This window comes from Strix aluco, chromosome 23 (assembly GCF_031877795.1).
Source record: "Strix aluco isolate bStrAlu1 chromosome 23, bStrAlu1.hap1, whole genome shotgun sequence".
NCBI classification, from domain to species: domain Eukaryota; kingdom Metazoa; phylum Chordata; class Aves; order Strigiformes; family Strigidae; genus Strix; species Strix aluco.
The window spans coordinates 4,441,496-4,457,225 of record NC_133953.1 but is presented as its reverse complement, the minus strand read 5'-3'; the positions used below and the strand labels follow the sequence as shown (position 1 = coordinate 4,457,225).

At 44.8% G+C, this 15,730-nt stretch overlaps 1 protein-coding gene across 9 annotated transcripts in view; it reads right to left on the bottom strand.

The window, feature by feature from the left end:
- Positions 1–15,730, bottom strand: part of GRAMD1B (GRAM domain containing 1B) — a 132,665-nt gene that overhangs the window by 25,575 nt on the left and 91,360 nt on the right. For 5 of the 9 annotated variants that reach the window (XM_074848997.1, XM_074848993.1, XM_074848998.1 and 2 more), the window contains 5 exons: positions 12,263–12,473; positions 10,741–10,761; positions 7,421–7,444; positions 4,899–4,919; positions 3,851–3,874 (listed from right to left, as the gene is read on the bottom strand). In XM_074848997.1, coding sequence (XP_074705098.1) covers positions 3,851–3,874; positions 4,899–4,919; positions 7,421–7,444; positions 10,741–10,761; positions 12,263–12,473 — 301 coding nt within the window. The remainder of the gene's footprint in view (positions 1–3,850; positions 3,875–4,898; positions 4,920–7,420; positions 7,445–10,740; positions 10,762–12,262; positions 12,474–15,730) is intronic. The other 4 variants (XM_074848994.1, XM_074848995.1, XM_074848992.1 and 1 more) reach the window with 4 other exon arrangements.

Sequence of the window (15,730 nt, the reverse complement as noted above, 5' to 3'; positions counted from 1 at the left end):
AAAAACCCCACCAGGATGCTTCTGTCTACACACCCACCCACCTCTCTTTGCAGAGATGAATGGCACAAGCAATCGGAAGAGCTAACCGGGAGGTGGAGACAGCAAACATTAACTCTACTGCAAACAGAGAGAGATGGGACAGGATGGCACCGCGCAGGGTGGAGAGAAGAGGCTGGAGTTGGACATGGGGAGAAAAGGGTGACTCCCCAGGGAAAGATCTCCCTGATAATACACAAACAAATCCTCCAACAGCAAATTTGAAGGAACTGTTGTTGGGGGATGGGACAGGACAGGGAAGTCTGACAACACAAGAACTGAGAAAGGTATGGTCTTGTACAGCACATGTCACAGAAAACAGGTGAGGGGGAGAGACGGTGAGAGGCAAAGGGGGAGGAAAATCTCATCCGATTTGCACGACTGATGGACTTGCTCTTAACTCTTCAGGGAAGATTTACATTGCTTCTGGACAGAACAGGGAAACTACTGGAAAAGAACATTCCCTGCCTGTGTGGGAGAGTTTAGACCCCACTGACAGCAGGACTGCTATGCTGATTGATGCCAGCAAAGGAACTGGCCACCTGTCCCACAGCATTTCTTCCAAACTCCGTCTGGTCTCTCGGGTTTTTTTCCTCTTTTTTTTTTTTCTTCCCCCTTTTAAAAGTGAATGAACAGTCAGGGAAGAAGCTTCAAAGTAATAACTGGCCATTTGGGGTGGACAGTTCATCATCACATGAGCTGGCAGCAAAAGCTCACTTCTAACATAGTGCCCCCACACCATGGTAACTGTGCCAGGCCTGGTGATCCACACACCTAAACCCATGGAAAAATCTGAAGGGAGGAAAAATACCTGAAAGACAATGAGTTAACATCGCTCCAGAAAAAGTTTGACAAAATGGTTACTGGAACTTAAAAGACGATTGCACTGATTTACAGAGAAAAAGACTGTTTGTTCCACACCTTGCTAACTCATCATCGGGCCTGGATTTTTGCAATAAACCTTGTTTACATGTTTGCTGTTGCTGAGTCAGACTCCGGCTGCTACCCACTGGAAAGCTGTTTCTGATGTTTTCCTTAAAATGATGTGTAATTTCTCTCTCTTTGTCTTTACAGGGAACATTTTACTCTTTTCAACAGCTGAGTTTCACCCTCCACTCTGGTATCTACAAAGTCTCCAAGAGCATACTGCAAGAAAAAAAAGACAGCCCACCAAGACCAGCAAAGGCTGATTTCTTATGGCGTTCAGTCTTGGGATCGCTTGAGGTTGTTCTTAAGAAGCTGCAAGCGCTGCTCAGAGGTCTCCACAACGAAAGGCCCTTTGCAGCATCAGCCCACCATGGATGCTCAGCCACTTCCTAACTCCCAGCGCACAGGCTTTTACCACAGTTTCCCCAAAGGAAAACCGAGGGCTCTCTCCTTTACATGGCTGCCTATTTGCGTTTGACCAGATTTATTTTTGAGACTTTCACGTCTTGCAAGCCAAGCTGAAAGCTGCCCTGCATGAACAGCATTTGTTTGCAGAACTGCAGGTGCAGGGCTCCTGTCCCACTCCGTGCAATCCTCAGTGCAAACTTTGCTCTCCCAAAGACAAGTGGGTAGAACTGTGCTCCTGTCGATCTTTTCAGGACAGCAGATGTTTCTAGTAGTACTTAAGAATACCTGAAAAAGACAATTAGTGTCTTTTCACTGTAATTTTTTTCCCCCACTAACCACTCTGGGGCTAGCCTGCACATAGGTGGAGAGGGTCTGGTTCAAGTCAGCTATAGGGAGACGCTGTAGGAAGAAAAAATATTCAAGCATGGTTGCAAAAGAGAAGGCAGGTGAAAGGAATGTGTATAGATAAACACAAAGGAGAGGAGTACAGAGTAGGGCAGACCTTGGGATCTGAAGAGTAAAATGAAAACCTCGTGGACAGATATAAATCTCACCTCTTCCCTGGTGTCAACTGCATTTGCTCTAACTTTTCAAGACCATCTTATTCTCTTTTCCAGGAGTATCCTCTGTAGATTCTCCCGATGCCTGGTGTCTACCAGCACAGGGACTACTGGAGGCAATTTACAGAAGCAAGACTTGCTATAGAGTGGCAGCTAGAAATGCTGCAGAAAATTGGAGACATACACCCTAATTTAGGAACAGTCAGGGAAGTAGAAGGATCGACAGTCCAACTGAGAGAGAAGTAGACAGAAAAAACCATGGCAGACTAGCTAGGCTCAGTGCCTCAACTGTACACTGACCTCAAGACACAAAAACTGAGAGCTCCTCCATGCTCGGAAATGGGGCCTTCACCCCAAGCCCAGAGAGGAGAACAAAGGAGAGAGCTTTTGCCCTTGGCAGGAAAATATCTCCAGTTAATCTCTAATTTTAATGAGGTCTGCTGGGTGATAAATTCCTTCTACCAACTTGTGGAGTTCCTGCCACCCCACAGCCAGTGCGACCTCCTCCTTCATGTCATCAGGGAAGTGAAACACAAATTTCCCACCTCTCTAAGCACATCAGGTCTACAGAGTAAGTCGCATCTCTGTTTCAATAAACAAAATTATGAAGAAAAGGTTGGGTTTGAGGTCTGGGGGGTTTTTTAAAAATATTTTTTTAAATTATTTTCTAAATAATGAATTAACAATAATTCAACATGCAGACACACAAGTCCAAAGCAGACATGCACAAACTGCATCCTGATGGCTGAGCACAGACAGGTGGGGCCTAAACCACAGCTGACCAGCAAACTGAGTTTTGCTCCATAAGAATAACAGTTCTTCTAAACCAGAGTTCCCACCACATCTGTGGTTCCTCACTAAAGGCATGAGAAACACCTCCAGGACTTCTTCTTTCCACTGCTAGTGAACTCAGCCAGCCCAGTGACGGTCTGCTCTTCCACCAAGACATGAACACAAAGCAAGCCCTGTAAGGTTGAGTATATTTATTCTCAAACTGGTGTTCTGTTCTAAATCTCACAGTGCCCCTGGACCAGTTTGCATTTGTCCTCTGGAAAGCAAAGCAGAGAAAGCACACCAAGACCAAGAAAGGACAGGTCTGCCAAACCAATCCGTGACCTTGGTGCACCCCTTTTCTCCGACTTCTCAGTCTGGTAGGGATGTCAATCCCAAAAAGCACTGGTAGGATCAAAAGGAGAACATATAAGGCGAGAGAAGTTGGTAGCATCTTAAAGAAAAAGTAAAGGAAAAAGAATCCAGGAGAGGAAAAAGGAAGGCTTCCAACTAGCAAAGAGGGATACAGTGCTACAAGGACAAAAAGACCAGTTAAAAGCAGCAAAAACTGAAGTCATCTTAGAAAACTGGCATTCTGACCACCGATGCTCTGGGGATCTTTGAGGACCGTGTGCTCTTTGAAGCAAGGACTGTATTTTTGGTTTGTGTTTGTACAGTGCCTGGCACCCGGGGCTGCTGAACTGGCACAAAGAACAATGTGGAGGGTGTTTGCTCTGAGCATAGTGAGGTTTATGTAAAATGAAAGTGGGGGAAAGTGAGTACAGGAAATTACAAGGCTTCGTGAAGGGGTGGCCTCCACAGATTCATTTCTAGAGCTGCTCTCAGCAGGGAAAGGAACAGAAGAATCATAATGGTCCAAGTGCCAGAAAAATCCTGCCTGGAAGGAGTTGGCAAAAAAGAGAAACTATATTAAGGAGATGCATTAGCAAATTTTTAGTGGTAATAATACTGCCAAGTAGGGTTGACTGCCTTCCTGGAGTTTGTGGCCCATCCATTATTTCCACATTGCTGCTTTTATCTGGCCAAAATGTCTCTACTAACTAGAACATGGTTTGGTTTTGTTTTGTTTTCTAAAGGAAAATAACGGGGTGGGGGGGAAAACCACAAAAAATGCAGCCAGTGCTTACTCTCCGGATGTACTGTCTCTCATGCTGAAAATATATGGAGGAAAAACAAGAGAACAGAAAGATAAGATAGAGAGGACATGAAAACACAAGAGACCCACACGAGCAGACCACAGCAAAGCATCATGCAGCGGGGTATGGACCTCAGCAGCTACAGTCAGAAGCAGCTCTTGCATAACAGCAAGTCACCTTTAGCCGTGGCTGCAGACTCACATTTTTGCAGCAGCCTGGCTGGGCCTGTGCATGTGCCCAAACTGCCTCGCTCCACGTTCCTTTATCTGCCACTTCTCCACCAGTTTGGACTACCATGGTTTAAACTTCATTCTTAATGCCACAGTCTCTATTCTTCCCTCTGCTTCTGGGATCATGTCTTTTCCTGTCCTTGCTACCATCCTAGTGCTGATTATATACAGCAACTAAGTTAAATCTGCCTCTCATTCCTCTGTCCAATCTGACCACACTGTATCAGCCAACTGGGTCTACGGTAGGAACTGCTGCTGAACATGGAATGGCTGCTGCGTTTGCCTACTATCTACTTTAGAGCGCTCGAGGGGTAAGGGTTCAACCGTGCAAAAGTGACACCGATTGTGGAAATCTGCACACCACCAGCGTTGTACCAAAACCACTGCCACTCGTGCTTGCGGAACGAAAATAAGATCAAGGCAGAAGCAAAAGATGGTTTGTGTTTCTGTGAGGTCAATAGAAAATAATTCCTCTCTCGCCCCATACCACCCTGAGAGATGCAAAGGGTTTGCACAGTGGCAGCTCTGTTTGTCACCACATCAAGACCGGCTCTGCTGGGAAACTGGAAGGTACAGGATGGGGAGATCATCAGAAGAGTGACTGAAGAGACAAAGCTTTTGCTCTCTGCCTCTGGCATCCTTTCCCTCAGGATGTCAGTCCTCCTTTGTCAGTTCTGAGCCATTTCCATCTCCTCTTTTTGGAAATGGTCAGTATGCCCCAGTGCCACTGCAAAGCCCCTTTGCACCTTCCCCCCACCCAGGTGCCCAGCCCACAGTCACCCAGGGACAAGAGAAACTGGAGTACTTACATTATACCAACTCTGGCTTTTCTGTAAGGCAAAATAAAAGAGAAGCATTAGTTAGCACAGAGATCTTAAGATCAAAAAGAAAGACGGACAGAGAAACTAGGTCCAATCTGGTTTTATATAATTAGTGAAGTGAAAGTGGGATTAAACGGGAAGATTTCAGTGGATTTCACAGTGTGGTCTAACACAGTTCTTTCCAGTTACAGGAACAAAGAACAAACCCAGAAGCACGAGTCCGTAATAGGAAACAATTCAGGCTAATGTGTGCATGTCCACATGCACGCACACACACACAAACTCACACGCGCATGCTGTCATCATTTTTGCAGAACAGCAGCGCCCACTAGCAACAGAGGAGCTGATCATAACCACCGCCAGCCATTTCTGTCAGAGGCTTCATTCTTCCACGTCTGCTGGCTAGGTTGCAAAAATCACATTGTGTTGAACGCACCCTGTGCAAATAAGCCCTCGAAGAACTACCAGGAGGCAGGGACACACTTTTACTCACAAAAGCCATCAGGCAAAACTTTCAATAGTATTTTGAAGGGGAGAATCTTAACAGAGCCAGGAAAAGAAGCCTGCTGAAGAAAATCACTAGAAAAGCTAAGGAAAAAAAAAAAAAGGATGGGTTTTTTCCCAGAATTTCAGTGCACAGTGTTTTTCATCATCTGCACATGTGATTTTTTTTGTCCTTATCATGGCATTTCAGATGGTTTGAGAGGACAGGCCACATGTCACATTGGAGCGTATGAAAAAGCTAGCTCAGCTTGGAAAGTCACACTTGGCAATTTTCAGCTGGAAGTGAGATTTATCTGCAGAGAGAGAGGAAGGAATAAGCTTCACACTCCCACTCCAGTCAGGCTGACTTTCCAATGTCAGGACACTGAGCAGAACTGACAGAAAGTATAGGCATCCCCCATTTTAGGGTGGATTTGCCTCAGGGCGATGAAGCCTGGGGGCACTGTAGCCTTGCACCACTAGGGGTGGTCAGCTAAGGTGCATATTGCCAGGCACGTTGTGTCAGCAGCCACAGAGCTGTGCCCGTTCCCCTCTCCCAACCAGCAATGGCACGTCTCCATTACACTTGGGGGAGTTGAGCCTAATAGACAAGGACAGAAGCAATATTTCACTGCATTTCTTTCTTTGAAATCATCTTGCTTCTGACCTTGGACTGGGAGTATTTTTCACAGCTTTATATACCCAGTCTGGAATGTGAAGGAAAACATACTGTCCTCCAACTTGTAACAGCCTGTGGAAGTTTCACTCAGAGTTAAGTTCATATTCACTGAAACACAGAAACTACCCACACTAGGATAGCCCACAACAGGACCAAGGACATACAGGACGTTTACCCAAGGGAAGTAAGCGCAAAGTGTTAACGAGATCAGATTGGACCAGAGATTTCTATGAAGACACAGGGTTGCTTACACTGTTCTGTTCCTAGACCCCCTCTTCTTTCAGTTTCCTATGCTCCCTGTATGCCACTCCAGTAGACAACCTTCCTGGCATCAGGATCTCAGTCACGGAGCCAACAGTTCTAAAGGTTCCCTTGCAACCTTGGGCATTTCTGCGTTTCGCGGCACTGGTGAAAACCCCCCACAGTAACACAGTACATGCCACAGGCCAAAATCCAAAAGTTTGACATTAAAGAGAGGAACACACATAACACCTTTCCCCAAATCCTGGGGAAAGGAATCGAACTGAAGAACTGAATACACAGTATGGCTCATCAACTAACCAGAGAAATTTCCTGTTACTTCCTACACTTTTCCATACTTGGCCATACCCTCCATTCATAAAGGGTCTGGCTGAAGTCATCCTCTGCAAGTAGGACATGGAAAAAGGCCTTATGCAATTCAGCCTATACTAAAAAAATTCAGGGGAATTAATCCACGCACACACCACCTTGTCCTCAGGAGCACAGGCTCTAAGATGGAGTGAGTTTTCCTGCAGATTTGTTTTGCCATCTGTCTGCCTTAATGAGCAAAAGGCATAACTCAGAAATTCCTGAGGAAAAAAAATCATAATCAAACTATAAGTGGCATAGACAAAACAGAGGCACTGCTGTCACTGTGTCTTCTAAATCAGGGTGCACGTGTTGTGGTGTCAGCACACTGCAACAGGATTTCATTCCCCTCTGCTGCATTAATTGCAGTAACTATTTCTTCCCCCTCACACTTTGATTTCCCCAAACCGCTGCTCCTCTATGAAGGAGCTCTGCAGCTTCACCTTTCTTAAACTCTTTCACACAATTATACTGACATCCAAGCCTCATCTTTTGCCCCCACCAAGTTTTCTAAACATGAGGTGATTCCTTCCCGCGACTCCTGTTTTGTAGGTAGAACAGACAACAGGAAGTCCAAAGAGGAGACTATCCGAGTCCTTAAATCTATCTTCAATTATATTTAACTTTTTTTTTTGTTTAACTCACTGAGAGTCAGAATACAGGGGGATGCAAACTGTGAAAATCAAGAGATGGTATAATGTAGGGGGAAAAGAAAGAAAAAGGAAAAATATATTCTTACTTTGAGCAGGTTAAGTCTGTCATACTGGAAAAAGAAACCATAAGCATTAGAACAGAAAAGAGAAAAAATAAATAAGTAACAGGTATGGAGTTGCACACAGAAGTGGAAAAGATGTTACTGATTTGCAGCGATGATGCTATAGGAGCAGACACCAGAGTTCATAGTTACATAGTGGCTGTAAGCAGGAAGAACTTAGGAGAACTTGAGGAAGGCGAAAAATGGGGTATTTCCTGTGAGCCTCTAATTCATACAGTGTGGCCTCTAAATCTTCATGGGTTAATGATCTTATATTTGAATATACTGCTATGGAAGATTACAGCTTTACAGTGCAGATGGGAAGCAGTGGGTTATGCACATGAAGTTCAGCCTGATAACTTGATGCCAACAGAAGTTTCCACCTTTCAGTAGTACTGGGAGCAGGATCGCAGCTCACCCCTACATACTGTTGCTTCCAGGGGAATGGAAACCTTTTGCCAAGTGCATGACATGCCATAGAGCTCTAGAAGTATCCCTAAGTCCATTTTACAACTGGGGAAACAGAGGCACAGAACTGGGGTGAGGGCAGAGCTCGGAACAGATTCCAGAACCCTTTCTCCTGACCTGTGTACTTCCAAAAATCTACACTACTCACCTGGCTTCTAAATGCCCATGGCCAAATAACTCAAAGAAACTGATAAAATTTATTCCCAAATTCCTCACCCTGGTCCAAAACAGCCAGAATTTCATGACCTACTACCTAAAAGGGGAATTAATACCACTCAGTGAGAGGGGTGAATGAGAAGATACAGCTAAACTTTTCTCATAATCCCATGCTGAAAGGACAAGGTGCAACAGTCATAAGCTGCCGTAAGGGAAATTCTATTTGGGTAGAAGGAAACAGCCTGTTCACAACAAGAGTGGTTAAGCACTGGAGCAGGGGCCCAACAAGGCTGTGGGATCTCCAGTCTTAGAGGCTTGCAAAATGTGGCTGGCCAAGACTTCAGACCAACCTGATCTAACCACATCAGCCTTGCAGGGGCTTGGACTAGAGACCTTCTGAGATCCCTTCCGACCTAAACTGTTCTACAGTCTCCAGGGCCTACATCAAAAGTCATGTCTTCCCCTAACCTGATCCTTATCCTCAGTATTCATTATTAGCTATAGACAGTGGGCAGAATCTGAAGGATTTGCAATGGAGAGGAAATCACTTTTATCCTTGGCCAAGACCAAATGAGTTAAAAATATATATTTCATTGTTGGTTGCTAGCAAAAAGGGTTTTTTGCTGAGTTCAGAAAGCTGTTCCAGAAGCAGCAGTGTTTGCCAGTAAAAGCCTAAGGCTGACGCAGGCCTATAGGTGGTTTGGTCCATGGCACACTGGTGGACAGCATGGAAAAGCAAACTCCAGAAAAGATTTCCTACAGATGTAATCCAGTGCTTAAAAACTCCTGGTGAAGCACTCCCTCTGATGGCACCACTGCAGCACGACAATTAACACAACAGACAAAAGAGGGCAAGGGACTTTAAGCAGATCTGTCAGCAATTGTATAAACACGGCATCAAACTCATGGGCTCAAGCTGTTTCATTTCATTAGCGAGACAGGTTGGGAAATCAGACCGTTCTTCTGGCAGAAGACGGGTGGGGAGAGGAGAAGAGGCTGAGAAAGGAGATTTAAAAATCTTTGTCCTTAAGTTCTTTGTTCCTAACCTCTCCCTGTCTTGAACAGATACCATCATCATCTGTGTGGGGAGAATCAGGGGGCTTATTACGCCTGAGATTCCTCACTTGTACCAGAGAAAGTCACCTTGTGGAGCACAGAAAAGAGATTCAGCCTTCGCACTGCTTCGGGTTCACCCTGTGCACAGACGGTGGGTGAGCAGGGCAGGAAGCTCGGACGCAGGCTGGGGGAGGTCATGCCCAGGATCCCCTTCCCTCTGCGCATCGGCTTCCTCGCACTGGAACTTATCCGAGGTCCACGTCCCTCTTGTTTCTCTAATCATCTTAAAGTGGTTAGGTTTTTTCCTCTGAGAAAAGCAAGGGGCTGACTGCAAGCACATCACAGTACCACTATGCATACATTTTCCACATACATCTCTCTCTTACTGACGTTCTTCCCACCAGTCCCTCTCCTAACAAACCTCTCCGTAGCTTAGGCAAAGTGCCTCCAGCTTACCACGACCTGTCCTGACCCACACGCCTCTACTCACCAGCAATCCTCTCAGGGCTCTCTGCTACTCCAGACCTGCATTTTCCATAGAACTTCTTTCACACCTCACCTGAGACATCAGTCCCACAGTCCTCCTTTGTAGACATCCAAGCTACAGTTACCAAGCACAAGACAATCTGTCTAAAAAAGATGTAAAGAAGCTTCCAGCAGACACCAGCAATCATACAAGGTCAGGCTGGTTACAAGAGGCATTATGACCACGGAAAAACAGTAAGCCAGCACTGTAGACTTCACTGCTCTCTGAGAACTTGCCTAGAATGAAATCTAAGGCATCAACTGGGGAAAGGCCAAGGCATTGATTTTGTGGATTATGAAGCCATCCAAGCCATTCTGGTTTTAACTTGTGTACATGTGGAAATGCCAACAGCCTGGCATTTTGTCCAATAAGCATCCCATTTGCATTTCGGGTTTTTACACTCTTCTGAGGGCAGCATAGAGATGTGAGATTCAATCTCAAATGAGCTTATCTCCAATCCAAGCACCCACAGAAGGATCTTCTACTTACTACCTTTCAGAGCGAGCCCATGAATTCTCACAATTCATTTGGGACAGGTCTGTTCTAACAGGTTTAAGCTGGGTTCATTTGAAATCACCGATCTTTAATATTTACATCACACAGGAAAGCGTGCAAGGGCAGTAAGCTGAGATCACTGGCCAGGAAACTACTATTCCATCATAAAAAGTAGGCAAGAAGTTATGGAGATCAACTCTTGTTTCTGAAAGGCATAAAGTAGGGAGAGAGGAAAGAGAAGGGATTATGGTACTGTTCAGCCTACCAAAGCCAGCAGATTTCTCCCTGGCAAAGACAGCAACTCACTTCAAGGGATAGGGAAAGCAAACCTTAAAACAAAGGCTAAAATTAGTTGGAAGTAATTGAAGGAGTGTGAAGAACAGGCCAGTTCTCACACCATGTGAGCAAATATTAATGAGATCCCAGTGATCTAAGTGAAACCAGCTTCTCGGCTACAGGCATCGGGCTGAGCTCTTGCTGACATTCTCGCAGCCGCACCAGGAGAATGCCTTTTACTGGGGTCACCGCTCAGTACCACAGGGAGGGTTTCTGAGTGATGAGACAATTCTACAGTGGGGGACAGGAGAGAAAAAAGAAGGCTTACTTTGGAGAGGCGCTTGTGTGACTTAATCGGAGAGTAAGCATGCAGGAATGAAAAGAGAGAAATTAAGGAAAGAAGAAAAATTACCTCACAAATCAAGAGAAGGAAAACCCACAAACCCAACCGAAAGCATTATATCCCCCCCCTTCCTTGTGAAAAGTTCCATGAATTAAAGTCAAGCTTTAGTAGTCACCACGTTAGTAAAAATCGTGCTCCCACGGCCTTTTTATGGGCCAGGGCAGTGCAACTCATCTCTGTAATTCCCCCTTACCAGGGCCGCCATCTCCCTGACAGAGCATCCCCAGCGTGGCTACAAAAACGGTGCGTCCTGCATCCTGCCTGCCTCCCCCCCTGCACGCCTTTCACAGGCTGCTGGCACTGTAACACAGGAGGGTGCATCCAGTCCCACGCCCTGGGGGAGGGCTTGTAGGGTACTGTGTGTGCAGGAAGCAAGTCTGACCTCAAGGGCAACCTCAGAACTGACAGGTTTCAAATGATTCATCTTGAAAAAAACCCTTCACCCCCTCTTTGAACTCACGTACTCCCTCCTTAGCAGCAAGAGATCAGTTCAGCCCAGTGAATCCAGTTTCCTCTGCTGACAAAGGGGAGTGGATGAAGACTACTTGTGTGCATGACACAATCCGGCAATAAATGGGGCAAAGATCTAACAACTCATTTCACACAAGCCATCAGAGTTATGCCTGTGACACCGTGAAGTTATTCAGGCTGAAATACTTCACTTCCAAAATCCAGAAAAACACAAGTGCTCCTGACAGCTATCTATCTTATAATACGCCACTGACAATGGGGTTATAATCAAGGTTATGTTCAGCTCCCAAGGCCTTCGTGTGTTTCACCAGGTCCCACTGTTCACAGAAAATCAAGAGTCGCCAAACCTGAAACCCTTTCTCAGTACAGCAAAGACAAGGCTGTTTCTAATATGGTCAAAAGAGACAATACCTTTCTAGGGAAAATATCATCTACCCTGGCCGAAACAGCCATAATACTGCACCGAGAGGAGGTAACGTGCAGAGAACTGGCAAACGGACTCTGTACAACTTGAACCTCATCTCAACACAGGGCTTAGACAGGACTGGAGAAATGCATGGGCCCTTCTCAGGCTGTCTGCACACAGCAACCTTCACTTGTTCCGTGACCCTTCATGATCCAGATGATAAAATGTAATTGCAACAGCTGATTTTCAAGGTCTTTCTGAAAACCACAAAGCCTCCCAAGGAAACAGGGCCTTGACTGCAAAAAAGTTAGCCTACATAAGCTGTTATGCAACTGCAGTACTAGCCATCAGCAACTCCTGGACTCAGCTCGCTGATAGATAGATTGTGCTGAAGTCTGACCAACACAAATGGCTCCCAGTTAGGAGAATTTTCAGAAATATGATGGGGGAAGAAGGAGGAAAGTTAGCCAGAGAAAAAAAGGCACAGGACAAAGCCAGTGTACCACGTTAGAGAGTTTAGAACTGGGGACACGTGCACATCTTGGCCAAAGTCGTTTGCTCGCTCCTCACCTTGGAGTTCTTGGCCCCGCTGCGGCCTGACTGAGAGGAACAGCTACGCTGAACACCCTGCTCCGGCGTGGAAGGGGATTTGTCCGACGAGTGGTCCGAGCCTTTTTCCACCATGGTGTCTCCTTGGGAGTCCTGCGGTGTCGGGGACCGGGAGCGTTTGCGCAGGATCGGGGAGCAGGCAGGCGTGCTGCGGTTTGAGTTACTGGCAGTACTGCAGAAAGAAAGAAAGAAAGAGCAGGGTTAATAATCTTCAGCTCAGACAGAAAGCAACTGCACCCATGCCTTGAGCAGGAGCATTACCCACAGATTTCTCCACTAGCACAGTGGACAAATCTGGCTTCCCAAAGCAATGCACTCAATGCCACACTTAAGACTTATGCCCCCAGTAAAATTAGGCTGTAGACACTTATCATTTATCAGTGGCAGAGGGAACTACAATGACCTGCCAGTGTCTTTCTCCACCCGCTCTTCAATTCATCTGACCACAGATGAATGCCGAGAATGAACTCATTCTCTCCTGTCGGCTCTGAGAGTTTAAAATGATGATCTGAGCTTAGAAAACCTAAACTTGCACTCAAGAATGAAGGAGATGTCAGTGTGTTCTTGATACAGTCCCACTCTGTCCCTCCTTTATTTCAGCAAGTGTAACTACTCTCAACAGGATGCACAAAAATGGAATCATATCTTTTAGTAAACAGTCCATTTTAGATCATCAAAAACCATGGGCTGCTGGGAGGGGATTCGTGATGACATACAACGCAGTCATGATTTCCTGTACCAAATCATCCTTTCCCACACCAGTTAGAGTAGGGCATGAAAATGCTTCACTGTAACATAAAAGCTCTCATGAATTAAAAAAAAAAGTTCCCCTTTCATAACGGGGAAAAGCAAGACCTTTCAGAGTTTTACAGAAATTATGAAACCTTTAGGGGAATGGAACTTCTCATGCCATACCTTTAGCAAATGCCCTAACACCTCAAACAGAAAGCCAGTTACAAGCATATTTATACAGAACAGGAAAACTCAGATTTCCTCACTGTTCCTTCTCTTTTGATGCCTCCTCTTCCTGCCAGACTCTTCAAAATACCACATGCTACATCCATTTTTCCCTACATAACTCATTTCCTTCAGCAGTCAAATCTATTTATGACTGGCCCAAACATCTTTGAGGCCTTTGCAGCTGGTACCTTTCAACTCTGCAGCCTGCAGGTACCAGTGGAACCTGGGCTGATCCAAGGATGAACTTTGTGCTAATTCTGCCACACTGGGTTGTTACGGTACCCTGTTATCTTCTGAGCATTAGAAAGCAGGCCACATCTGAGCGACAGAAGAGCAGGCAGTAGGAAAAGGATGAGGGAATTACAACTGTAAGGGACTGAGTTAAAGAAGCTAGTACAATCAAACTCTGAAGGGCTATAATTTAAGCCCAATTACATATAGAAAACCGAAGTTTGCTTTCACAATGGGATGTACAATGAGGTAGTTAAAATGGATCATTTCCTTTCTGAAAAAAAGAAAAGTTGAATATATGTTTGAGGTTTCATTAATCCTCAAACAAAAATCATGTCCGCCTCTTACCTCTGAAGATGCCAAAAACATTTTACAAATGTTAGTTAGCAGATACAAGTACATAATGTAATACACTCCTCCAGCAGTTATCAGGTTTAGTTTGGTTTGGTTTAATACTGGATGAACTGGTCTTATAAATTATCCTTTATTTGCTCGCTGCTTGTGTTAACAGAGAAGTGATGAAACTTTCCCTAAACAATTTGCAGAAAGCATACAACAAAGTTGCTTATGCAAACATTAACAGAATCAAATGCCACACTTACATACAACAAGACTGCAATTGGCATGTAGCATGCAAGAAGCATGGCACTTTGCAGAAAACCCTTAGAAGATATTTTCAAGAACATAAAGTGGGGAAGTTCATATAGATAATGAACGGGCTAGAGAAAACAGGTTTGCAAAATGTTCTGCAAGTAGAAAACTGATTAAATTACAGACTCTGCTCTGTTACCTATTTCTACTCAATAGACTGAGAATCATATAGATATAGAATAATAATAAGCTGCTTGTTCAAACACCGCCTAAACCCGAATTTAGCTCCAGTGTGAAGACCAGCAGTGTAATTCCCCCCCTTAGCTTGTTTCTTCAAGACACAGAATACTGAATACTGACTACATGTACAGCACAACTGCAGCAATATTCAAGCTTAAATCCCTCCAAATCATGTTTGAAATAAAACAAAACACTGAGCAAAGATGATCTGGACCGTTCTCCCAGCAGCATTGCCTGCAACACTTTAGGTATATCATGAAGTAAAATTATCAGGCCTTTTTTTAGCTTATTGAAATGTACAAAACGATCTGGTTTCTTCACAGTTAATCCAGTTCAAATGGGTATTTCACTTTTTCTGTCCTCCTGCTGCTACTTCTCCTGCTAAACTGAAGACATACACACTTTTTTCACAACCCAGCATAGCTGCATCTAGCATACCAACTGCAATCAGTAACTATGTGCACGTGCAGGAGATGCTATGCAAACAGTACCAAGACTTGAAGTTCACCGGCAACGCTTCCAGAGATGGAAATGGTTTTGAATTGCCATTACCTATGGTTAAGAACTCTAAATTCTGAGGCTGTATTGCTCCTGCTCATGCTGTGTTATTGCTTATCTGGCATTACCTCAGGTTTCCTAAATCTTGCCCCCAGCATGCTTGATTCAACATAGACTAGTTTATGTGAGAGGTCCCCGAAACACAAGGCAAGAATTTGAAGCCAGTGTTCCCAAGTCACGTATCATTGCACTGAATTTGTTTGAACAGACGTACTCGTTTTTCTTCTACAGCTCTACGAAACCAGAATTTGTCATGCACAAACTCCTTCTCATTTTCAGTTCATGTGAGTTCACACTCACAAGTTTCGCTTTGAGTTTCAGCTTCAAGCAACTCTATAAAAACCAAGTCAAATTCAGTCAAGGTTCTGCTTGCTTTCAGGTTACAGTTACGAAGGCGTTTTTACTGCTTCTAAAGTAAAGCACAAAATAACCAATTCAAAACCAGGGTATAGCTGCACCATGTGCATATGAAACTCAGATGAAACCCACTAAAAAGTTCGGTACTCAAATCATAATCAAATGAGAAATGAGATAAATTTTGCAATAAATACAGTAACACTAGCTCCAATGTACACTCACTCGCACAGGCATGAAGATACAGTCTCATTTTTCACACTCTGAGCACACACATGCTCCAAAACTGGCTTAACACACCTAGCACAGCCACCACTAAGCAGTGGGCAGCTACGGAGGCCAACTCAAGCTAATCACCCAAGATCTTACAAAGCTCCTCAGGTGGGTTTTTCAGCCACAGCTGAGTATCCCACACTGCTGCAGCTACACAGGAGCAGCATCAGCACTAACTAGCTTAATTCTGGCGTGTATATGTTTGTCCAGGCTCAGTTCACA